The 26486-nt window shown below is 39.1% G+C and overlaps 1 protein-coding gene across 2 annotated transcripts in view; it reads right to left on the bottom strand.

Annotated features, from left to right (window-relative positions):
- Nucleotides 1-276: 276 nt before the first annotated feature.
- LOC132114230 (tenomodulin-like) overlaps nt 277-26486 on the bottom strand; it is a 61985-nt gene continuing 35775 nt past the window's right edge. The window contains exons 3-7 of one of the 2 annotated variants that reach the window (XM_059522342.1): nt 15759-15899; nt 12688-12786; nt 6647-6806; nt 5880-5983; nt 277-1300 (exon numbers count right to left, since the gene is read on the bottom strand). In XM_059522342.1, the coding sequence (XP_059378325.1) occupies nt 1091-1300; nt 5880-5983; nt 6647-6806; nt 12688-12786; nt 15759-15899 (714 nt within the window). In that variant the 3' untranslated portion in view covers nt 277-1090. The remainder of the gene's footprint in view (nt 1301-5879; nt 5984-6646; nt 6807-12687; nt 12787-15758; nt 15900-26486) is intronic. The other variant, XM_059522343.1, reaches the window with a different exon arrangement.

Genomic DNA, 26486 nt, shown 5'->3' with positions numbered 1-26486 from the left:
CTTAACGCACTGAATAATATTATATTGTATAAAGTAATCAAATATACAATACAGTACATAGTTTTCACTATAAATTCAACATTCAATCTTATTTATTTTACAAAAGTGATTCAGTCAAGGGCAGTAAATTACTTTCTTTCTGATGTTTGATTAACATTATTGACACAAATGGGGACAGCAGCTTTATTAGCAGCTTCTGTCACTTTAAGACCTCAGGGTCTGAACTCAAAAGTTAAACGAGCATTTACAAAATGAATTCTCTATCTAAGATTTTATTCAGAAGGAAGTTGCTGGAAAAAACACAAAGGAGCGTTAGATTACGTAAATGCAATTTATAGAGCACACATTTGCTTGGATGAAAGAATTGATTGAAACATTCCCTGGCCTGCAATTATGGTGCTAGCAATATCACTACTTAAATATAGTCATGTGATATGTGTACAGTGCTGTTCGACACTGAATAGAATTCACATAGGCTAATTTTCAAAGTTCTACAGGGACTTGCTTAAGCGTACAGTAAATGCATTAAAACAATATTTCAAAATATAAACATGCAAATTACTGTAAATGTATGTTAACCTGGTTTCTTATAATGCCTCTCATATAAACAAGACTACACTATTGTTTTGAAAGGACTGCAGGAAATATGTAACTACAGTAACTGACCATTTCCAAAGCACTTGTTTCTGTTCTACTTCCAGTATCAACATCAGGTCATAAATACATCAGGTCAAAATACATTGTTCAAATTAACATTTTTATCACCACAGATTAAATTGTCAAAAGCACAAAGGTGAAATTCTGGAAAAAATATCCCCTAAAATATGCAATTTCCCTGTTTTTATATACAGTTTAACCTATAATTTGTTATAACCTTGATTGTTATCCATCAACTACCCATAATATAAAAAATAATTATGACTGTGACTTGGTCAATGAGGATGAGCTAATGTTTTGCCTTATTTTAAAATATTTTTCTTCACACAAAGAATGGAAAAAGTTTTGAGCGTATTTGTGACATTTCGTACAAATGAAGCTGGTCTACGTGCACCCCTGAGCAGCATAGCACCAATGGTTCCCTCCGGCATCTTCAAATTTGTCCCAGCATTCTTGCTATCCACCAGTTGCAGGGCATGACAATCTGACAGATGACCCGTCCTCCCTGGTAATAGTAGGGATATGGCCAAAAGCCGCCCAGGGGCTCGTAATATCGTCGACAGTAACGGTACCCCCGACGACAGTACTGGCAGCAGTAGCCCTGCTCATCTAGGCTGTTGTCCAGCTCCATCCCAGCTTCTCTCTGCAAAGAGAGTTTGTCAACAGGGTCAGAACTGCAGCCAAACACTACCTACAATCTCACCAAAGGGCGCATGTCTGATGGGTTGATTTTAGCAATAAAAAGGTGCAGTGTTCTGAAGGGGGATTGAAGAGTGATTATGGGGTGTAGACACGTGATGAGAAAAAACCCTGTCATGCTCGGATATGTCACAAGGATCAGGGTCGCATTGAAATTAGATGGTTTTGATATGCCAAGCCAGGGTATCAGATATGATATATTGCCCTTGACCTTTCCATTACGCTGCTGGTGACATCGCTTGGCTTTAGCATCTCTGATTCAAGTCCCTTAACCCTGTTGCCTGTCCTTTCTCAGTCACAGCAAGTTTGAAACTGGCAGCCACTGAGATAATTACACTATTTCTGGCATGCCAGCCCTCCCACTCCCATTAAAGCATACCATTGGCGCCTCAGTCCGAGTAGTGACCCCGGCCTCATTTCAGCTCAGAAATGAGAACCCTCCCCCATGCACTTTCATGCCCTCCTTTGACTTTGGCATAAAGCGAATGGCACGTTCATACAGCAATTAGCAGGGTAATGATCGCCCAACAAGGATCGGTTTATTCGCTCTCGCAGGCAGGGTGTGAATTGGTGTAAAGGCTAAATAAAAGTGGAGTGAAAGGTAAATTGGGTAGAATTAATGGCCCTTGGCCCTCTCCATTGTAATTGTGTATGTGTGCCCTCTCCAGATTACTCAGGGACTGAGTGCCATGCCTTTGATCAGTCGTTACAATGAGATGGGTTCCGAGAAGTGCCACTTAACTTTCTATCTCCCATAACTGTTGGAGCAGATAGCACCCTCGACTCGCACTGTTTCATTTGACTGCATTTCGGTTTCTCTAAGCTTACAACGAAGACAATATGACGTTATCTGTCTGAATAAAAAAACACTGTCATGAACCTAGTCACCTCTGCTGATCTGCATTAGATTGCCAGATGAAGCCGTATCTCTCTAAGTTGTCTGGCAACGATTCAGACTTCATTTTGGGAAATGATGCAAATGAATGCGAAGGGAGAAAATTGCATTGAAATGTGTTGAAGTGTGGTTGAAAATGGCATTTAAGAACGGTCATTTGTGGTGTTTGTATAGTGTAAACAGGTATATTACTATCATTATTGATCTTTTTAGGTTTGAGATGAAGTGCAGTGAATTATAATGTGCCTGTGCGTTTCTCCTCTGGAATCCCATCTCTCGTTATGTTCTGCATAAACAAGGCATGCATGAGTTTTCATGTGCTCACTATGCAATGATGAATGGAGTGAAAATTGCATTCTCCTAATGATTAGACTAGTGTAAGATAAAGCAGGGTGATGCTTGTAGTCTTTGATTCATTACTCTCAGAAATGCACAAAGACAATTACTGATTCATAATGTTTGTCAGGTTTAGGGTCAAGAGTGTTGAGACAACAATTCTTTTTGGAAACAGTACAAAGCCTGTCAGTGTAGCACTGTTTGTTTTATCAGACTGTCACAGAAAAACCCCATGCCGACATGAAAGGTGGATTTTATTTGGAAAAATACAAGTTTTTGTTTTTTTCGAGTGAAATGATGTGTGATTAGGATAAAACAAACAGACTACGAATGGTATTGTTCCTCGGAGGTATATTAATCAAACTGATTATACTGCTGCAGTGAGAAATGTTTTAGACTTTATATGTCAGTGAGAAGAAGTGAAGTACTCTGGGACATGATGTCAGTCATGCATAAACTAGTAATTAAGAACAGGTGCCTATAGCTGACTGTAGAATTTTGTATTAGCCTCACAAAGCCTGTCAGTTTCTCGGTTATGTTCAGTGTTACAGCCTGTAAAGTGTGATGTAGTAGCATTTAACACAAGAAAGCTCAAAAACTAATTTATTATGGGGTGGCACATCATACAGTTGATTCTCAGCTTCACACCCTGTGGATTAACTTCATAAGCCACAATTACTCAAGGGATAAATTATTTTAAACTTCATGATCAAGAGTTTTATTGATTATAAATACATTTTGAGTAAATATCTTCATGCATCAAATTATTATCTTTTTTTTTCAGGACTGTCAAAGTTAACTCACTAATGTCTCAAACATAATTAAATAGGTTTAACACAATGTTTGTTTATTTATTTGAGTGCGTTTTATTTAGTTTGACATTATACATGCTTTATTTTGTTTTGTTCTAAAAACTGATTGGGACATCTGGAGCAGATTGGAATGGATCGGAGTGCACATAAACACAAAAACGTCTCTTGTGGAGGATCTGTTTATCAGTAAATGATGGAGAAAGAGCTCTTTTACAGATTACTTATTAATCAAATCTAGATATCCCATTTACAACAAAGGTAAATCATTTGTATTCATTGTGTGGTAGAATTTAATTATCGTCGAAGCTGAACATTCATCAAAGACTTACTGTAATGCGAAACCTGTGGAGGATTGCTTGTAAGATGTGAGGAAAGTTGTTTTATTAAATTATTTCAGATTTGCATTTCCTGGGTGTTTTGATATTCACCATTGTTCAAAAGTTTGGGGTCAGTAATTTATATATATATATATATATATATATATATATATATATTTTTTTTTTAAGAAAAAATACTGTATTCAGCAATGCTGTTCTTTATTTGCTGTACTTTATATTTGTCAAAGAATGCATCATGGTTGACACAAATATTTAGCAGCACAACAGCTTTCAACATTGATATTAATTTAGAATATTCTAGTAGAATGATTTCTGAAGGATCATGTGACACTGAAGACTGGAGTAATGCCTTTGCCCTCACAGGAATGAATTCCACTTTAAATAGATGTTTAATTAGAAAACCTATTTTAAATTGTAGTAATATTTTACAACATTACTGTTTTTTTTTATCAGATAAATTCAGTCTTTGGAAGCATAAGACTTACCGCTGCCAAACTTTTGAATGGTAGTGTAGTTATAGAAAAATATAGTATGTGGTTTTTTATGTATGCATGTACAGCACTTATTTCTGGCATCGACAAAAAATGCTGAATGGTCCTTTGTGGGGTTTGTATAGCATAAACAGCCAGGTAAACAATATAACACACATGCCTGTTATTTAATTTTCAGAACTGTAATCTATGTGTTTTTTTAAAGTGTTCGTTTTTAAATTACAGATTTAAAAAGACACTTGAAACGAAGTCTTTGTATCATTTTAGTAACCTAAGTTAAAAGTGAATTCATCTTCATCGGGTACTTGACTCGACAGTGCATCTTAAGTTCAGACAGAGGTGGGGAGGCAGGTTCAATCGGCGATCTGCAAGCCAGAATGCTTTCAGCTAGGACGTGGGGTCATGATACTTACCATCAACAACTGTGGCAGGCACACAAGTCTGAGATTTGACTGGACCCAATCATCAGAGTCTCATCCTTCCAATGAAGGTCAAGGACCATGATGCAATTTATCAGCACAGCCAGATGATAGTTATTCAGTTTGAAAGATATCCAGAGCTGTGCTGGCACGCAACGTATCAGTGTGGCAGGACTGGGGAAAGGTCAGCCTCGTATATCTCAGGCCTTCTGTCACAGGAATTTTGATGATTATTTATAAAAAGTGCACAACAGGAAGAGACCTGTAGCAAAATATGAATTCCCTCCTCCAGCTGCAGACTTCTGCCGGTTGGAGAGCTAAAGAAGGGCTCGGGTCTAGGATCCTCTGAAAGGTCTGGGATATCTGGCTTCCCAGCAGCATCTATATGACTCCAGACTCCAATTACAGAGAGCCACATCCCCTCTGACGTTTACTAAAGCCTTTGTTATCGCTCTGCCCACAAACTCAGCCCGCCTGTGCTTAGCCTTGGAATTGGCTGGATTGGTGTGTATTAACCAGCTGATAGAAAGAGAGGATTTCAAAAGGGGAAGGTGGTTTCATCTGGGTCTGCTTTAATTATACAGTACGTTGCAGCCGGTGTTGCTGGGTGAGGTGGGAAGGCAAGACGTTTCTGGTTCTCTGCAGATAAATGTGCCTTTTTTTCCCCACCCCATAGTTCTTTCTTTTCTCAGTCTTCTCATCCTTGTGCTTGGAGGCTAGAAGTCACATTCTAGTTGGGGAGGTGTATATCGTAGGTGTGCGAAGCATTAGTGCATGTGATTTCAGGATAATTAAACACTGAACATATGCTTCACTTCATGAGCGCAGTAAAGGACACTCTTTGGCTGCTTGATTCTCCATGCTTTGATAATTAAAGCACGATTTAATACATTTCTCTATTCATTAATGAGTGACCTTGGGAGACTGTCTTTGTACATCATTAACTACGTAAGAGATGCAAGAAAAAATTGTGCAAGGCAAACTTGCTTCCTTTAAAGGCTAAATATTCCTCTCCATTAGCTGTAAAACATTAAGGGAGTCTTATATGAACTGGCCTGATTTAAGCAGATATATAGAGCAATTTCAATACCCTGTGGTCCACATGATCTTTTTTAAGTTCGGATAGGGAACATCGATTAATAAACGATTTATACCAAAAAGAGAGCATGACTATCCGGCTCAACCGCAGTCTGAACACGCCTTTGGGTAATGAACTTCAGGTTCATACTTACATAGTCGTTTACTGGTACCTGGTCCATGACGTCCCGGGCCTGACGTGGACCTCTCGCCTCCAGCTCTGGGGTCTCCTTCACATCCTCTACATCGTGGAACTCATCTGTATCACAGGAGAAAAGACAGTAATGCTAAAAACTTGCTACTTAATAATGTAATGTCATGAAAGGCCTCTTTGATCTTCCTTAAAGTATTAATTCACTTTCAGAGTAAAAATTCCCTGATAATTTACTCACCCCCGTGTCGTCCAAGATGTTAATGTCTTGCTGTCCTCAGTTGCAAAGAAATTTAAGTTTTTGAGAAAATGACAGATTGTTTTGCTAGATAATAAGACCCTTATTACTCAGCTGGGATTGTGTGGTGCCTTTTAAAGCTGCATTGAAACTGAAATGTGTTCCTTAAAAACCTTTATTCCTTTGCGACTGAAGAAAGACATGAACATTTCGGATGATATGGGGGTGAGTTAATTGGCAGAAAATTTCCTCAAAAAACATAAAACCCTCCAATACTATAATTCCCTCATTTGGAAAAAGTAGGTTTGTGGCAAAAGTATTCTTTAAACATGGTGTATTGTGTCATTGATTAATCAGTGATTGCTTAGAACATTGCGACATGCAAGATCATTAACCATGAAATTCCCATTGAAGGGAAGTACAAGCAAACAGTGGAGAGAAAAATAAATGACAGACTTGACTCTTAGGCTATTCTGAAACCTTATTACTAGGGTTGAAATGGATTTCGAGTGGGTGAAGCACTGTTTGTTAACCTCTGAGAGGAGATGGGTGGATCCAGTGGATGGGCAGGTCTTGGCAAATCTCCCAGATCTTGGAATTCAACAGGAATGTTTTGTTGGAGATTGGGTCTTCAGCAGGGATCCATATCTGAGAGTCCACCATCTGCATATCCAATTCACCAGTCTCACTCACCTGTGAAAATAATGTACATTTTAATGCCTACACAAAAGCATTTATGCTGAGTCATAGATATGGATGGCTGATCTGACACTGTTTGAAGGACAGTATAGCCAATATTTCTAATAATAGTCAATCACAGTTATATAATATTATTCAAATAGTATATTATATATCATTATAATAGTAAACATTACATTTTAGTATATTAAAGAATAGAAATGAGTTCCATAACTTTTTCAATACTTGCATGGTATCGATATTGCTTCCCCAATTTCAATATGAGCTAAATCTTCTCACAATTTCAATACACTGCATTGCACCAGAGTTCAGATGGCCACTGAAGCAAAATTTTAAAGGGATCATGCATGCTTTTATTACACATTGTTTTAATGACACATGAGGATAAAAATAAGTTATAGCCATTTAACAAATTGCTTAACTGCAAATGATCAGACTTCTGTTTTTAACTACAATTATGCAATCAATTTTAACATTTAAATAATCTGAATCATTAAACACAGACCCATTATAAATAACATTTGCGCTTTAATGTGAATGATGTGTCTTTGTCACAGCCTCTGGTTAGCACTGCAGTCTCTGTAAATGAACTTGAGTGAAGTGTCAGCAGTGTGAGCAGTTTGCAACTGGCTTCTTGTGTCTTTCAGCAGTTCTGTGCATGGTAAGATGAGAAATGATGAGAAACAAATCTTATCTTACACAACTTGCTAACACAGTTCATATTTTCACTTCAAATACTTTTTTATGCATTAAAAAAGTAATAAAACTACTAGTTTAACAAAACACTTAGGATCAATATTTTTATGTGGGGATCAAGGGGAAAGTATTTATACTTCAGTTGTGCTTTCAGAAGCTCATTTGGTTTGATTGAAACTGACTCAGTTCTTTCCGTACCCTCCAACCACATTTCTGTTTATCAGTTTATTGCACATACAGGCATCATAAGTCTCCTTTCCACAGCCCAAACAAGATAAAGCTGGAGTCTCTGTTTAAAGTTGTTGCCTTGGATCATTTCACTCTTACACTGCAGAGAGCAGAGAACTGCTGACCATGGCTTATATATTTAATTTGACCTATCTTAAAATACCATTGCTGTACCTTCTTGTGTAACACACTTATTTCTTCCCTAGCTGAAAAAAAAAACAAAAAGCCCTTTTCTGCAGGCATTGGTGGGGTTGCATTTTAATTTGTACAGCAATAGGAGTACAAATATATATCTGACTTTAAGATGACCTGTCAGTCTGTCTGCTGTGTTGGTCTAAGGAAGGACTGATGCAGGTGTTATTCAGTCCTCTAGGAATATTAAACTGGTGCATCCACCCCATCAACCATTATATAACTAATTATACAATTGATAAGCATAGTGTACTTAATTTGTTAGTTCTCCAGTTCATGAGCTGTTAAGTAAATTATTATTGCTTAATGATAGTGATTGTATGTCAGTTTCATCTAATTGAGATCTAGAAAGCATCTTTGGGTAATGTAATCACAAGGTATATGTTTGTTGTGCTTGTAGTTTTGTGTAAATAGAAGTACAAACAAACTCTGCTTCATTCCCTTGTTAATTAGTGCAGAGACCAGAGAAATGGCTCACATGACAAATATTTTCACAAGGTGATTTTCTTCCAGTTTAAAGCTTAATTGCACATTAGTTAAGCTTGATGTAGAATCCTGAGGCTATTGTCTGAGCTACTATCATTTATATTAGATCCCCCTCTTTCTTTTCCATTTGCTCTCTCTCTCAGCCCCCCGATTTTCATCTCGCTGCTCTTGTTTTATTAGAAGTCATTTTTGGTGCCTTTTCTTGTTTTGTTGGGAAGTGACACAGCACTGACCTGTAGCGGTTCCAGTTCCACCTTATTAAAAGCTTCACTCTTTGCGCCTTTGAGACAGTTTCTTTGCTCCAGCCCCATTTCCCTCAAATCACGCTGAACTAATGATGACTAGGAGGACAGCCTGCATGACTCAAGCGGTCAAGGTTGCTGTTTTAGCCTAAAATTAAAATGAGGGCCAGCGGTGCAAGTAGACTGCTTTAATTGGCCATCTTGACTGCTCAAGCAAAGCTTGTCTTTCATACGAGTAAACAAAGGTTAGGGCACTGATCCTACAAGCATTTCATGAAATTAGCCAGATATGTTTGGGAGGGTTCTCTTGAGACATCTAAAGGCTGCGGAACAGACACTGAAGGGATAAGAGCCAAGCTGAGTTATGTCTTGAACAAGGAGTCAAGGTTTGGCTGGTTTGGCAAGACTTGGCACCATTAAAATGCCTTTTTTTCATTGATGGCCATACTTTAACCAAGCATAAATAATAATAATAATAAATAATAATAAATTAAATATTACAAATATAACACACACACACACACACACACACACACATATATATACAGTCGTGGCCAAAAGTTTTGAGAATTACATAAATATTAGTTTTCAAAAAGTTTGCTTTTAGATCTTTGTTTCAGTTGTTTCTGTGATGTACTGAAATATAATTACAAGCACTTCATACGTTTCAAAGGCTTTTATCAACAATTACATGACATTTATGCAAAGAGTCAGTATTTGCAGTGTTGGCCCTTCTTTTTCAGGACCTCTGCAGTTCGACTGGGCATGCTCTCAATCAACTTCTGGGCCAAATCCTGACTGATAGCAACCCATTCTTTTTATAATCACTTCTTGGAGTTTGTCAGAATTAGTGGGTTTTTGTTTGTCCACCCGCCTCTTGAGGATTGACCACAAGTTCTCAATGGGATTAAGATCTGGGGAGTTTCGAGTCCATGGACCCAAAATTTCAACATTCTGGTCCCCGAGCCACTTAGTTATCACTTTTGCCTTATGGCACGGTGCTCCATCGTGCTGGAAAATGCATTGTTTTTCACCAAACTGTTGTTGGATTGTTGGAACAAGTTGCTGTTGGAGGGTGTTTTGGTACCATTCTTTATTCATGGCTGTGTTTTTGGGCAGAATTGTGAGTGAGCCCACTCCCTTGGATGAGAAGCAACCCCACACATGAATGGTGTCAGGATGCTTTACTGTTGGCATGACACAGGACTGATGGTAGCGCTCACCTTTTCTTCTCCGGACAAGCCTTTTTCCAGATGCCCCAAACAATCGGAAAGGGGCTTCATCGGAGAATATGACTTTGCCCCAGTCCTCAGCAGTCCATTCACTATACTTTCTGCAGAAGATCAATCTGTCCCTGATGTTTGTGAGTAAGTGGCTTCTTTGCTGCCCTTCTTGACACCAGGCCATCTTCCAAAAGTCTTCACCTCACTGTGCGTGCAGATGTGCTCACACCTGCCTGATGCCATTCCTGAGCAAGCTCTGCACTGGTGGCACTCCGATCCCGCAGCTGAATCCTCTTTAGGAGACGATCCTGGCGCTTGCTGGACTTTCTTGGATGCCCTGAAGCCTTCTTTACAAGAATTGAACCTCTTTCCTTGAAGTTCTTGATGATCCTATAAATAGTTGATTTAGGTGCAATCTTAGTAGCCACAATATCCTTGCCTGTGAAGCCATTTTTTATGCAATGCAATGATGGCTGCACGCGTTTCTTTGCAGGTCACCATGGTTAAAAATGGAAGAACAATGATTTCAAGCATCACCCTCCTTTTAACATGTCAAGTCTGCCATTCTAACCCAATCAGCCTGACACAATGATCTCCAGCCTTGTGCTCGTCAACATTCTCACCTGAGTTAACAAGACGATTACTGAAATTATCTCAGCAGGTCCTTTAATGACAGCAATGAAATGCAGTGGAAAGGTTTTTTTGGGATTAAGTTAATTTTCATGGCAAAGAAGGACTATGCAATTCATCTGATCACTCTTCATAACATTCTGGAGTATATGCAAATTGCTATTATAAAAAATTAAGCAGCAACTTTTCCAATTTCCAATATTTATGTAATTCTCAAAACTTTTGGCCACGACTGTATGTTCTGCTCTCTGTGGTTTCAAAGTAATCATGGTATCTACAGTACCAAATGTTTGGAGTCAGTAAGATTTTTAAAAGTACTGTATTTTTTTCTTTTTTTCTACTAACTCCCTTGCATCCAGCATCTTTGTTTGAAACCCCTTAGACTAGGCAGAATAGTTGTATAATAAATAAGAGTATTTTACACTAATGCAATTAATTCCTGACTACATGTAAACCTCTTTAGTATAAATTGCAATGGCAAAAGTATCCTCAGACTCAAGGGCTGTGCGGAAAGACAGGCCGTGATTTCATCGGAGACATTTGTGCAGTTGGAGACCAGTGGGAAGTTCAGGGATTACCGCTTTCATCATTTCCCAGACTGAATAAATAGAAAATGGTAAACAAACTGGCTGCATACAATTTGTGCTTGTCACCTGGTTGTGCTCGCAGGCTGCTTTATTTCCTTATCAGTGGCATGCAGTTTCTTCTCAGCCAGCATTGTTTTGTGGTGAAGCGTGTTAAGGCAGCTTGCTCTGGGACCCCAGTCACATGGCCTACGGCTCAACTGCACTTGGGGCTAATAATGTGGATTTTAACCTCTGCTTCCTTTACATGCTTACAACCTTGGAAAGAATGTCCTGCTGCTCTCTCTCTCGCTCTCGCTATTGTCCACACGCAAGCAGTCTTTGATTTCAATAGCATCCTGATTTATCTCAGGCCTCCATGCTGGTATGTATATAATCAAAGATTTAGAGAAAGCAGGAATGTAAATAGGCAGTTAGCAAGCCTAAATAGTTCTGTCACCTTCATGTGAAGCTCACAGCTTGCATTTTTAGCATTTTACACTCTTTAGTCTATCCAATAAATGAGAGATCATTTGTGTGAATGTTCTCCTGGTTAGCTGCGTCTTTACGGTAGGAACAGCTTGCTCCATCTTGCACCATGAGTCCCCGTCCCCCCTCGAGAACCAGGCACATCGCTCTCTGTCTTTCCGTCTACCCTCTCTTTCTAGCCCCACTGTTTCAGCCCTGGCCAACTCTGATTGATTTCACATCTGTGAAACAAAGCTTAGCCGAAAAATCTAATTAGGTTTCACAATTTAGCAAAAAAAAAGAGAGAAATGGCAGTGACATATGGCGTTTGCTTCACAATTAGTATCTGTAAACATGGATTAGACATTAAAACGATGAGGGAGAGAACATGCAGGCTGTTTCTGCCTATAATACCTTCTGTTCCAAAAGTCAAAGAGGATGCCTGGGAACTTGAGACAGCAATAGATCACTGTGTTTTTAATACAAATCGGAGAGGCACAACACTTTGCTGCACTCCTCTATTTCGATATGAACTGCCATGGAAAGAGAGTTTAGCGCTTTCGAAACCGCCTGCCATTCTCCATGACACCCATAAATTGGATTCTTGATTGATAGAATTTCACCCATCACTCTTGCTGAGCATCACAGACAGCCATTAGAGCAGGAGAACAGAGATGAATCACTTCAGCCCTAAGTCAAGTGAAATTTATGGAGCAAACATCTTCAAATACCATTTTAATGGCTTACCTTTCCCAAGGACCCCTCTCTCTCTCTCCTTAAGGCTATTTGGGCTGAGGCTTCAGAGGAGATGATTAAAAATTAATATTAGTTCAGAATTGACGGCAAACACCATTTGATGTGTGCCACAAAGGGGTTATAGGATTGTGGACTTTCGGATGGATTCAGGGCCACAGGAGATCCAAGTTTATACTTTTGTGGAAAACGCTGGAGGGGATGATGAGATGGTGGAGGTGGGTCGGGGAGTTGGCGTGGGTTTGCTGGTTAGTTAAATTTCAGATAAATTGTGATGGTTGAAGCAAGTTTAATTTTTCCCAGTCTGATGTTTAAAATTCATGTTGTTGTTTTTTTTTCATCCTGTTTAAAGGAAGCAGATCACCGAAAGATGTATTTGATGAGATTAGAATACCTCTACGTCAATAGTCTTTGAGTCCAGCTTGGGCAGCTCCTTGGTTTGAGCCCTGATGTAGCATGTCTGGTGCTTGGCAAAACGAATGCCCGTGATGCCCTTTAAAGACATAGATGTTAATGAGATTGACTGTTTATTCCATGATTTGAAAAAAGCATTTGACCTCAAATACTCTCACAAAAACACCCCAAAGCCTTTTCAGTGCAGCATAGATATAGTAAAAGTTATATAGATAAAGCAACGGGAATCATTTCCAAGCCAATTCAAGATTATTAGTCTACATCCCAGCCAGAAGAGAGGTATACCGCCGAAGCCATGATTATATGTAGGCAAAGCCCATTGATCTGCAGCACTTTTGGTCTGTGTTGCGAAGCTAATCTGTTTGGTGAAGTGAGGAGCTTTTCCTGAAAGCTGATGGTCTGCCATACAGAATGTGTTGCTTTACACTTGAAAAGAGAAAAACCCATTTTAGCAGGAGCATCTATGGAAAGTTCTTTACTGTCTGAAAGCAGTCTTTGAAGGGAAATAAAGGCTATCTCGTTACAGATTCTTCATGTGGAAGGATAAAAACAATATCTCCCTGCATTCGGGAATACATTGAGTAATCCACAGTTGCTCTCATTTTGCTGTTGTAGCATAAGGAAAGTGAGAGTGAGTAGTATACTGTAGGAGCTGAATTATTTCTGCAGTATTAAAGTAAGCATCATAAATTGTTCTGTGCTCTTATAACTACTGTTAGACTGCATACTAACAAATTTGTTATTCTCATCTAAGCTCACCCATTAGTAAAGAAACTGTCATGAGAGGAGTGAAAAGTGCATTGTTTGTGCTGAAAATCATTGCGACAAATTGCTCTTCAATTTCTGGTAATGGTTTGCTTTTGCACACAAGAAGGACCAATCTTCTGATGAAATGCATTTATTGCTGAGCCTGGTCAACTGGAAAATGGAGAGACTCTTCATTACATGGATAAAAAATAGGAAAAGAATGTAATTTAAGAAAGATTGTTGAAGTACAGCTTTGCCATTAGACAGATTAAATGTGTGCATGGTCTGAGACAATTATTCGAATGGAAGCACTGAATGATGCAATTGGCAGAGAGGGCAAAGGAGCTCTGCTCCAATAATTGGCACATTACTTTTATGTAGATGCCCACACCTGTTTCCACCAGTTATTGGTTTGAGAGACAACAAATACTGCTTCATAGATGCAGGTGAAGTCAAGTGCTGGTAGTAAACTGATTTAGCACTGAGGAATCGCTCTTAACAACATTACTAGATCTAAGATCAGACTTAATCTGTGTCTTGGAAACTGACCCTGGCAGTATACTGTTTCTGTAACGTTAGGATGTTTCTGTACTGTTAGGATGTTAGAAACAGACTTTGACTTTGTTAAGAAATTCTCCCTGCATCTTTACTGACTACAGCGACTGGAGAAAAACGTGCCATTTTCTAGCTCTTTTGCACTTTACTACGTTTTAAATAAGAAACTAAGTCACACTGACAAAGTCAAAGTTATAAGAAACAAATTTGTACAATTGCGAGATACAGAGTAGCACATGCATAATCAACCATTCAAACGTTTAGAGGTATGAAATATATTTAATTGTCATTGAAAGAATATTTTGGTGCTCAAGAAACATTTCTTACTATTATCTTACTTAATATTTCTTACTACTATTATTAAGTTAATAATAGTCATGCTGCTTAATATTTTTGTGGAAACCTTGATACTTTCAATTTTTAAGGGCTCCTATTATGCCCATTTTTACAAGATGTAAGTCTCAGGTGTCCCCAGAGTGTGTCTGTGAAATTTCAGCTCAAAATACCTCACAGATAATTTATTATACCACTTTGATAATTCCCATTTTGAGTGGAAGCAAAAACGTGCTGTTTTCGTGCATGTATCTTTAAATGAAAATGAGCTGCTGTTCCCTGCCCACTTTTCCAGAACAGGGCTGTGCCTTTACAGCTTGTGCCTTGGATACTCTGCCAAAACAAAACATCTGTTTGGTTTAAATTATCATGTCTATATCATATCAGTTTAAACTTCTGATATACGTTTTTCTGAGCACACACATCCGAGGCATGTGCACAGAAAGCGGCCGTCACAAAATATGTGAGTGATTGTTTATTGAAATAAAATGTTTTATGACAATACAGGTCTTCACTGTTACTTCTGATGAATTTAATGCAACACTGTAGAATAAAATTATTAATTTAAAATTAATATTAATAATAACTGATTAAAAAATCTTAAAGACCCTAAGCTTTTGAGTGATATGCAACGATACAGTACATGCAGTACAGTATATGCAGTTATTCCTGGACAATAAATAAATAAATGCAATGGAAATTTACTGGTACTCTACCTTGCACTGCAGTAAAAAATATATTACGTGTCTCCCTGGCTTTCCCTATAAGCTGCTGTGGAATTTTCATTATTACTTTTAAGTTTCTGGAGGACACTCAGAGTACTTGTCTAAAACAGTAGAGAAAGGATTTTGCTTGTGTTTCTGTTGGCATTACCACTGCATTTCCATTCATGGGCTGTAGCCTTCAGGCTCTGTGGAGATGGTTTGTAGTTTTAGTGTGTTTAATGACTTGCAACATCCCTCCTTCACAAAAATCAATTCCAAAGTCTGCCCTGAGCCAGAAGTTGCAAGAAGTGCCGAAGAGGACTCGGTGCTCGAACTCCCTTTTCATTTAGATCAACATGTGATTTGAATGATTTTACCTATTCACTTGTTTTCTGGTTTCCCATGGCAATGCCTTGAATGAAACTAATCTTTTTTGTGGCTTTGCTCCACTGACCATAGTAATTTAGAAAGAAGATGGGGCCAGCAACAAGTGTGTCTGAATGTTGATGTGAGATGTCATCGCTGCCAGTTTGCTTTTGCTTAGCACAGTGCTTTTCAAAGAGATTCAATATCATCAGTCTGAGAGAAAAAGAAAAATGCTCTGTCTGTATTTTAACATCAGTTCCTAGGCTGAGACTCAGATTGCAGGAATGCGAGCTGAATCTCTCACATAACAATGAAAATATTTCACATGTATGTCATAAACCCTTACATTTTTGAAGTCATGCAACTCTAGGACCTCATTAGTGCCATTTCCCATCCTGAAGATCTCGATGCGTTGTGCTGGATAGATTTCCATCATGCTCTCAGTCTCCAGTCCATCCAGTACGGCTTTATACTGATGATCATATACCTGTTCAGACACAAACAACGCAACATACCGAATTAAAAACAAAAAGTGCCACTAGAATATCCAATCTGTAGCAATAGCATGTCCCATTTAAAATTGACTGGATTTCATTGCATGAGATAATATATCAAGTGGAATCTGAAAGATACATTTAAACCTAAATTTACTTTTCTGAGACTAAAAAAAAAAAAAAGATTTGTAGTCAACTATGGTCATTTTTAGTGGATGCATGAAGTTAGTTCCCCTCAAGTTCACACCGGTGTACTAGTAGAATAACTACATTTGTAGTTCATCGCATTAATGTGATGTTAACATGTTACACCAATGTTTGAAAGTAACTAGTGTGTATTATTAATACTTTAATAATTAAATAATTGTTTTAAATGTATCTTTTTAATAGGGATGCACCAATACCACTTTTTTCAGAACAAGTCTGAAGTTAAAAATTACATTTTTGGTACTCGACGATATCGATACCTGTATTTTCATAGCAAATGTCATTTTTACAAATATTGGGTAGAGAGACGAAATAATAATAAAAAAGAACAGTAAGAATAAGAATCATGCTCTTATATTACCAGTTATTTCCACACTTAAAGGCACAATATGTATTTTTCACTGCTATAGGGCGGATAAAAAAAACAAAGATCAAAGGCATAGTTTAATGAAGCCGTGACTGAGAGTGGAATCATGGGAGTTGTCAATTTAAACATTTTTTGAAACATTTGGGATAATGTAAGTACAGCATAATATATAACATTTGAATAAAAAATCTTACATATCGTGCCTTTAATTATACCCATTAAAATGTATTGTATAAGCATTTGTTACTTTCACTATTAATTTTAATGGCATATTAGAGCTGCTCCACTGCAGCAGCTCAATATTGTAATCACAAAACATTTTCCACAAAACAAGGTTGACCAAAGTGCTGTACATTAGAAACAATACATAAAAAGAGAACTTCAAACAGCAGAGTAAAATACACACAGTAAAAATCATTTGTTGTTAAACGGCATAGATAAAAAAATAAGATTTAAACTTTTGATTTAAACATAGAAAGAGATGATAGCTTTCGAATTGATACTGGTAAACTGTTCCATAGTTTGAGGCCAACCCTTGCAAAGGCTCTGCCCCCTCTATGTTTAAGCTTAGTCCTACACAAATAGAGTAGCCTAATCCAAGATCGCAGACCTAAGTGACCTAAACTGGGTTATGAGGGAGTACCAAAACAGAAAGGTAGGCTGGAGCTAAGCCATCTAAACATTTGTAAATGAACACTCAAAAAAATGTACTTTCACTTTTGCCAATTTTACTTAATCCGTTCATGTTGTGATTTACTTAAAAAAATTAATTTAACAATGTGAACTTAATTTAGTCTAGTTCATTCAACAAAAAAGTGTGTATAGTCAGCTTTTCTTAAAAATTATTTGTTCAGCCAACATAACATTGTTGCATAAAAGTAACAGATTAATAAAACCAATACAGACTTGAATCTCATTGGCTGAGGATTTTGCAGTGTATTATGGGTAATTGTTGTTCTGTCACCCTCTTGCAGAAGTGTAGCACCATTAGATAGGTACGTGAGTAATAAAAAAAAATCATGTTTGATTTACTGAACTTGTCCTGATATATTTTAGAACAAAACATACAAACAAATGGTTGGAAATGCAACATTGCGTTTCAAACATGTTTGTGATCTGTTTGATGAACTGTAATTAAGAGATGGTTTATATGTTGAGTTGTATTGAGTAGCTGCACTCTTATTTATTGATTCAGTGTTATGGACTTATTAAATCCTTAAATCCTAATTAAAGGGGGTGGTGTTTCTGAAGTGGCATTATGAAAATTATTTGTCATCATTAATTACAATTTTCATGTACAATTAACTCAATAGTTGTTTGTTGACTCTACTAAGGTTTGTTAAGTTAAGTTTACTTAAACTTCTTTTGTAAAATGAACTAAATTTTTGTTTGTTGAGATTACTTAAATTGTGTGGAACCTTTTGACATAATATTTTTAATTAAACCCAACATTTCATTTTTTTGAGTGAAGACTGAAACTTTTAACACTAACAATTTTTTATTTATTTTTTGCCACCGGCAAGGAGGAAAGCCTAGCAGCAGCGTTCTGAACAAACTGTAAATGCCCAATAGATGAGCTATTAGCTCCATAATAAAGTGAACTACAATAGTCAAGACATGTGGTAATGAATGTGTGGATAACTGATAATCTCTCTCTCTCTCGCTCTCTCCATAACGTCAAATAACTTTAGTAACTTGTGCAGTTTGCTTACTTGCTTTTGCATATCCGACCGAATTACAAATTTTCCAGTGATGTCTGTGATATTTACTCTACAAGCTCACGCATCTGTGCCACCACGCGCTCAATCCACTCAGCGCGCTCTGGTTATCAGCTCGCACACATCCTTACAGGCCTGAAAATTGAATGTTTAACATAATATTAATTACATGTACTTAATAGATACCCTTAATCTCTAATAACTCAATTCTGCTCTTTGCTGTTCTGTTGCCACTGTTTCATTTTACTGGACACCACTCTGTTCACACGCTGAGGGTATTGGCTTTTGGTATCTGGGCATTTTTACGAGAACGAATACGAGTACAGGAGTGCAGTAACGGTGCTTTATACCAATGCATCCCTACTTTTTAACATCATACTTGTCATTGAAACCTTTGGTGAAACATTTTGCTTAAAATAATTGGATTTGTTTTTTTTTTTTTTATTATACTGTATAATGCAGTGCCATTCACACTTTTTAAGTGTCCAAAAGATGATGCTGGACCTAGGAACACCTATCTAGTGCTTATCACCCCCCTTAAAATTGCTTCTCAAAAGAAGACTGTAATGAATTAAACTTACTAATCGTCGGGAAGAAGGAGGCGGGAACCGGCGGACAATCAAAATGAAACTTTAATTACAAAACAAACACAAAACAGCGCACCAGCCCCTCACGGACGACTGGTGCGCACAAAATAAAACCAAAACACAACTAAAATCCCAGGCCTGGTCCTCTCTCGTCCTTCATTGTCGTCGCTCCAGTTTTATATCCTTCCATCTCCTCCGTGGGCCTCGAGACCGGTGGGTCGAACAGGTGTAGCTCATCTCCAATCACTCCACCGGCCTCGCTCCCATGTCCCTCGGCCCCGCCCCACTCGTCACATACCCCCATCGCCCCTCGCAGGCCGGGGGGTACTCCCGAGACTGCGCTCTACTCCCCCCCCCCTCCCTCCGGGGGGGGACCGCTCACGGGGACCTGCGGGAACCTGGGGGTAGGACAGGTGAGGCGAGAGAAAAGGAGATGGAAGGAGGAGCGACAGAGACGAGAGAGGGGAGAGACGAGAGAAAAAAAATAAAAAATTCCGGTTCCCAGACGCACCGCTGCTCGGCCCTCCACCAGCTGGGCGATCTCCTCCGCGGTGCCTGGCGGTGGCACTGGACGGCCCTCGGCGGACGGCACGACACTCCTCCGCCGCCCGGTGGACGGCGACGGCTCCTCCGGTTTTGGGCACCACTGTAACGATAAAACCTTTCATATTCATCGGCCAGCAGCCATATCACCCTGGAGCCCAAGACCGGTTTCCCACTGAAGCTAAGCAGGGCTGAGCCTGGTCAGTACCTGGATGGGAGACCTCCTGAGAAAACTAGGTTGCTGCTGGAAGAGGTGCTAGTGAGGCCAGCAGGGCCCCAGTGTAGTGATGGGGACACTATACTGTCAACAAGCACCGTCCTTCGGATGAGACGTTAAACCGAGGTCCTGACTCTCTGTGGTCATTAAAAATCCCAGGATGTCTTTCGAAAAGAGTAGAGGTGTGACCTCGGCATCCTGGCTAAATTCGCCCATTGGCCTCTGACCATCATGGCCTCCTAACAATTCCCATATCTGCTGATTGGCTTCATCACTCTGTCTCCTCTCCACCAGTAAGCTGGTGTGTGGTGGGCGTTCTGGCGCACTATGGCTGCCGTCGCATCATCCAGGTGGATGCTGCACACTGGTGGTGGATGAGGAGATACCCCCAGACTATGTAAAGCGCTTTGAGTGCCTAGAAAAGCGCTATATAAATGTAATGAATTATTATTATTATTATTATCCGGAAGAAGGAGGCGGGAACCGGCGGACAATCAAAATGAAACTTTAATTACAAAACAAACACAAAACAGCGCACCAGCCCCTCACGGACGACTGGTGCGCACAAAATAAAACCAAAACACAACTAAAATCCCAGGCCTGGTCCTCTCTCGTCCTTCATTGTCGTTGCTCCAGTTTTATATCCTTCCATCTCCTTCGTGGGCCTCGAGACCGGTGGGTCGAACAGGTGTAGCTCATCTCCAATCACTCCACCGGCCTCGCTCCCATGTCCCTCGGCCCCGCCCCACTCGTCACAAAGACATTTTGAAAAACAATTTCAGTGTATGGACAAAAAGAGTTTTATGTTTTTTTTATTTTATGTTCCACAGCAGAAAGTAAGTCAAACCGGTTTGGGATGACATGACATCATTCTGCAAATGATGACAGGATTTTTTTTTTTTAATTTTGGGGGAACTATCACATTAATATGAAAACACTTTATGAAACTGTCCTGGTTGCTTATTAACACAAGAATTATATCTTTGTCAAAGCCAGTCAGTTTTCTCAGGCTGATGGGCAGCATGACTACCAACTCTATTAATGAATATGAACTGGCAGCTGCCTTTAGTTGCTGTAAGTACGCTTCAAGTAGACTCTGATTTGTCTGATTGTCTGAAGTCTCGGAAGCATTATATGGTTTTCCCCATTGCCAGGCCTTGGAGCGTTGCTGTTTATCTCAGCACTTTCTTAAATGCTGTTTTTGGCCATGCATGGGTGGCTCCTCTCTGTCTACAGAAATGATTCATGCCCACCAGCCAAAAACCTCTATATCAGTAAAATATGGGGTGCCACAAGGATCCGTCCTAGGTCCCCTTCTATTTTCAATATACATGTTGCCCCTTGGTAATATTATTAGAAAATACGGAATTAGCTTCCACTGCTATGCTGATGATACTCAGCTATATATCTCAACGAGACCAGATTAAACCTCTAAATTATCTAAGCTAACAGAGTTTGTTAAAAATGTAAAAGATTGGATGACCAATAATTTTCTCCAATTAAATTCAGATTAGAGCACCTAAGCATAGCACCATAATGCTAGTTTTGCTAATCAAGGAGAGCACGAGGTGTGCAATGCTTGCGTTTTTTTCACATGTTGAGTGAATTTGCGAATGAATACACCTGTAACTCTTAAACCGATTTAGGTAAAAGTGTATTGTAAGCTCTCAAATTGGAAAATAAAGATTCAAAGCAGGTTTGCTTCATAACCTTTATTTCATAGGTGTAGGAAAATGATTATATGAGAAAAAACGTGATCTCTCTTACTAGGAATTATCTATGTGTTCTGATATTGTTGATGTAATCAATTTGAAATGTACATTTGTGCAGACTGTTTTTTTTCCCTATTGGACTGTTGTTCGGTGATACAATTGGACCTGAATCATCTGAGTGGATTCCTCTGGAACAAATTCTTTTCATCATCTCGTCGTACTCTATCAACTCATCTGCTCCTAGAACGAACTTAGAAAACTGATATTTTCAATTAGATCATAAATCCCTGAAGTACCCCCCTGAGTTTTAGGGGGTTACATAAATTAAGTGGCGAGCCAGCAGCCAGGAGCTTGGGTTAAACTTTACTCGTAGTGTTAACTACCTCAGTAAATGTATTTTTTGTGTGATTTAGATTTTCACTCAATATTTTGAGAGTGTGATATAATTTTTTTCTTTCCTTTTTCATATCAATTTTGAGCTTGATTATATGCCCAAGACAAAATATGGATCTTTGTAATCGTTTTGATGCACACGGACAAAACTGTTTGTATGTTACAGGGGTAGAAAAAACTTGTAGCATTGAGGACATCACAGAGTTTTTAAAGTACATGGGGAAATTACAAAAGTAGTCAGAGTCCCAGATGAGCCAGAGCAGCAGGAAGGTAGAATTCTAATTCAGTATTCATCTGAGAGTTCAGTTTTGAAGATTGACCCTGATAGTTTAGGAAACCTGCCAAGCCCAAAAGACCCTTATGTAATATGGCATGTGAGAACAGTTCGTGATCTGAGCCAAGAGAGATTAGGGAGGGAATTAGCACAAAGATATTTAGATGAACTGAACACTATCCCTGGAAGTGGCAGAGCAGCATTCTTACTTGCTCTACAGAAAGAGCTTCAGAGTGTCCAGCTTCATTCAAGTGACTTGCAAGCTGCTGAGGCAGGTCCACATACTACTGTTCACAGTCCTTACCCACATGTTCTAGGAAGAACCAATGTTGAACTCAACCCTGCTGAGTCAATTGCAGCTCAAACTACAGTTTCAAACTTTTCTCCCTCATATGTACAACAGAGCCCTGTGCACATAGACGAAAGCATGCTCAACCCTCCTCAGATTCAAAAGGTGGTTGTGGAACATTATTATATCCTTAATGAGTCTGCACACTTACCCTTGAGGCAGAGCCGGATCTGCACGTTCTCCGGCAGAATCCCCAAGCCAAATGGGGAGGCTGATTACGAGACTTGGCGTACTCATGTTGATCTTCTACTCTCTGACCCTTTTTCATCAGATTCTCAGAAAGTGAGGATAATCTTAGAAAGTCTGCTTAGCCCAGCAGCTGACATTGTCAAGCCTTTAGGTGTTGTATCTTCACCTAGTTCATACCTTAACCAGATTGACTCTGCTTTTGGTGAGGTAGAAGATGGAGAGGAGCTCTTTGCATCTTTTCTTAACTTAAATCAAAATGCTGGAGAAAAATCTTCAGCATACCTGCAAAGACTGCATACTCTTCTAACCAGAGCAATATCTAGAGGGGGAGCAAGTGCGGCTGACTCACATTTGCTTCGCCAGTTTTGTCGAGTGTGCTGGGACCAGACCATGATAATAGGACTCCAGCTTGAACATCTTAAAGACCACCCACCACCTTTCTCTGAGCTCCTGCTCTCTGTGAGGATGGAGGAAGGTAAAAGGGCAGCAAAGTTAGATCGAATGAAGAAACACCTTGGTGGCACAAAAGCGGCTGCACATGCTCACTCAGTGTATGGCCTACCTGTCAATGTAGAACCCCAGTCTGAGCCCTCAAAGAAGTGTCCACAGGATGAAACTCAGAAACTTAAAGGAGAAATAGCTGCACTGAAGAAACAAGTTGCCTATCTGTCAAAGAAAGGAGAGACAAGAGAGTGTGACATTAATTGTGTGAAAAATCCCAAGGAGGACACCGTTAACAGTGACTGTCTTGTGGCTAGCTCCAACGTGACATCTGACTCTACAAATGTGCCAAGGCCCCGGTTCTGCTTTAAGTGTGGAGAGGATGGACACATTGCAAGCCGCTGCAGTAAGGAACCCAACCCTGAGCTTGTTCGCAAAGAGAATTTGCAGCTAAGGGAAAGACAGGAGAAGTATAGGAAATTGCATGAACCATCTCAGTTTTATTTAAACCTGTAGCAGCTCCTGCTGTGGGACACCCAGGAGCTGCCAGCCCTTATATTCGTCCCGCATTGATGGTCCATGAAGCTGGCAATTATGCTAGAGAAAACCAAGGAATTCAGGGCTTTAAAAATGAGTTCTTGCCACAAGGTCTTATTGGTCAATGTTGCATCGCTTCTGTGTTTGTAGAAGACATTAAGTGCGAGTCTTTTTAAGACACAGGGTCCCAAGTCACAACTGTGTCAGAGACATTTTATTTGGCCCATTTTTCTTCCCCTCCAATTCAACCAATTCATGCTTTGTTTGAGGTTGAGGGTGCTGGTGGGCAGCATGTTCCATATCTTGGCTACATCCAAGTTGTCATAACTTTCCCTTGTACTGTCATAGGTGCAGGGGTAGAACTTACTTCTCTTGTACTTGTTGTTCCAGATTGTCACTTCAGCAGTAGAGTCCCACTGCTGATTGGAACAAATGTTCTTGACTGCCTGTATCAGCAGGGTTTAGAGAGAAAAGGGTCCAAGTTCTTCCAAAATCCTGAGGCCAGCAGTGACTATGCTTTGCTTTTTCAGCATGTTGCTCAGAATTATGAAAGTGGGATGCAACCATTTCAAGTCAGAGTACTGGGAAAAAAACACATTACTATCCCTGCCAAACAGAAAATCTGTGTCCCTGGTCAAGTGAGGATTAAGAAAAGCATTTCAAAAGCTTTGTTTGTTTTAGAGCAACCTGAGACTTTCCCCTTGTCTGGTGGGCTATTTGTTGAAAATGCTGTAGTGAATGTCCCATACCGGGATTGTTCTAAGATACCTGTCATTTTAACCCCTTACTAGTCACCCCCCTTTTTTGGCATGGAGACAGAAATAAAAAGGTTTCTGCTCATGATTCTTTCTGACTAGATACATAATCAACATTTTTTCACAAAGCTGACACTTCAAAGTTTACTGTTCAGGAATCAGAATCACTGTGTTATGATAATAGAGATATATAAGCTCAAACATATAAACAAAAATAAAAATATTAAAAACATTTTTTAAATGTATTTAAAAAAATGTTGATGTAAGATGAGTTTAGAAATACAGTGTAGCTAAAGCCACAAGTCTTTCAAAACTTCATTAGAAATTTCATAATCTCATCTGTAAAACTGTGAATTTTATGAAATATTTTCTAAGGCCATGTCGTGTGTTTTTAGAGAAGGCTAATCAGATTGATTTATGGCACTTGTCATCTCTGTAAGATCTCACATGTAAACACTCATATGTGCTCTGACTGTGTTTTTGTCTGTGACAACTCCCAGATACATTGTTCTATTGTTCTCACCAAACGAGTCTTTCACACCTCTGCCAGGTATGACACTTATCTGCATTATTCTTTTATTATTATTCTTTTGTTTTTATTCCACCTTTATCAGCCTTTTTTTGTGGAATTTCAATGTTTACAAAGCAACAAAGCAGCGATCTCACTTCAGTCTCTGTATGCATTTAGCCCTTATTTATCAAAAGTCTTACTATAAAAATACAACAAAACATTTTCTCACGACCTTACGTGAATTATTGTGACAGAAATGCATTATGAAGAAGAAATTCATCTGCTATTAGTAGCATTAGAGCTAACGTTAGCATCAAGCTACATCAGACAATTTATTAAATTATTAATACACTTTTACTCAAAACTCACTTTGAACCCCGATCGAGTGTTTGTAATAACATCCTTTTGCGATCACGGGTGGAATTTAGTCGTTTACTATTGTAAAAATATGCTATTTGTAGCATTTTTCATCACTGCACAAGTTAGCATTTTCCGATGTATATATATTTTTTTTATTTTATAAAATGCCCCAGATCTCAAGAAAATCTCATACCAAGCTTTTCTATCGTAATCGCGGGTTTATTATTCGGATATTTCGTGTGTACAGAGGTGTTTCAGTTTTGTTGTGAGCAGATATGAACCAGGAACTGTTCACGAACCATGTGATTGGTTTTGGGACTGTCAGATTGACAAGCCGAAGGTCCAATCAGAGTCTGACTGGGTCACAGCTCGAGTACACAGAAGCAAACACACAGAGACGGCACTGGGAGAGGCTATTTATCGTCAGATCGCGTAAATCAGTGGAAAATGAATAGAAATGACGATTCTGTCTGAAGAAATATGGAGTAAACATCAGTAAATATATCCATATATCTCCGCAGATATGCATCTTTGGTCTATAAATCCTTATAGACGCTGTTCAGTTAGTCTATGTGAACACAAATAAACTCCTGAAGACATGACTGAATATGAATGAGTGGTGAATTTCTATTCAAAATGTGGCACAATACAGATTTATTATTTTGCACTCCTGACATGAATTACTAAATAACTGTGACTGCAACAATGTTTTATCAAAATATTGGTCAAATATCGAAGCTAGAGTCTTTAAACTTTCAATTGATGCACAGTTTGTCCAGATCAAGTAAGAGAGTGAGGTGTAACGTGCTGTGAAAGTGAAACAATAATAAACTGGGGCCGTCGGCGATGTTTGCAAGTAAAGGGGTTAAAGAACATGACTGAACATGATGTTAGTCTTCATCCCAAGCGTGTGATTGCAAATATGGCAGCTGCTCATGTTCTTCCTTTGAAGCCTGAGGTACTGTCTTGCTCTAACCATGTGTCCTCTGGGAAGTTGGTGTTCCATCTTGCTGACTCGCCAATTCCTGAAGAGTGGAAGAAGCGCATCTCTCATAAACTGAATTCCTTACCAGAGGTTTTTGCTGTTGATGACTTATCATAATGTCATACTACTGCGGTGAAACACCATATCAGACTACAAGACGAGACACCTTTTAAGGAACGGCCAAGACCGATACATCCAAGTGACAGAGAAGCCGTTAGGCAGCACCTTAGAGAGCTACTAGATGCTGAAATAATAAGAGAGTCTGAAAGCCCTTTCGCATCACCAATTGTGTTGGTCCGCAAGAAAAATGGACAAATACGACTTTGTGTTGATTACCGGAAGCTTAATATGTGCACAATAAAAAATGCATATGCCCTTCCCAATATAGAGGAGACTTTCTCAGCACTTAGTGGTGCTAAATGGTTCTCTGTCATG

This window comes from Carassius carassius, chromosome 33 (assembly GCF_963082965.1).
Source record: "Carassius carassius chromosome 33, fCarCar2.1, whole genome shotgun sequence".
NCBI classification, from domain to species: domain Eukaryota; kingdom Metazoa; phylum Chordata; class Actinopteri; order Cypriniformes; family Cyprinidae; genus Carassius; species Carassius carassius.
Note: the sequence above shows the minus strand (reverse complement) of the source record. Positions and strands in the feature narration are given on the sequence as shown.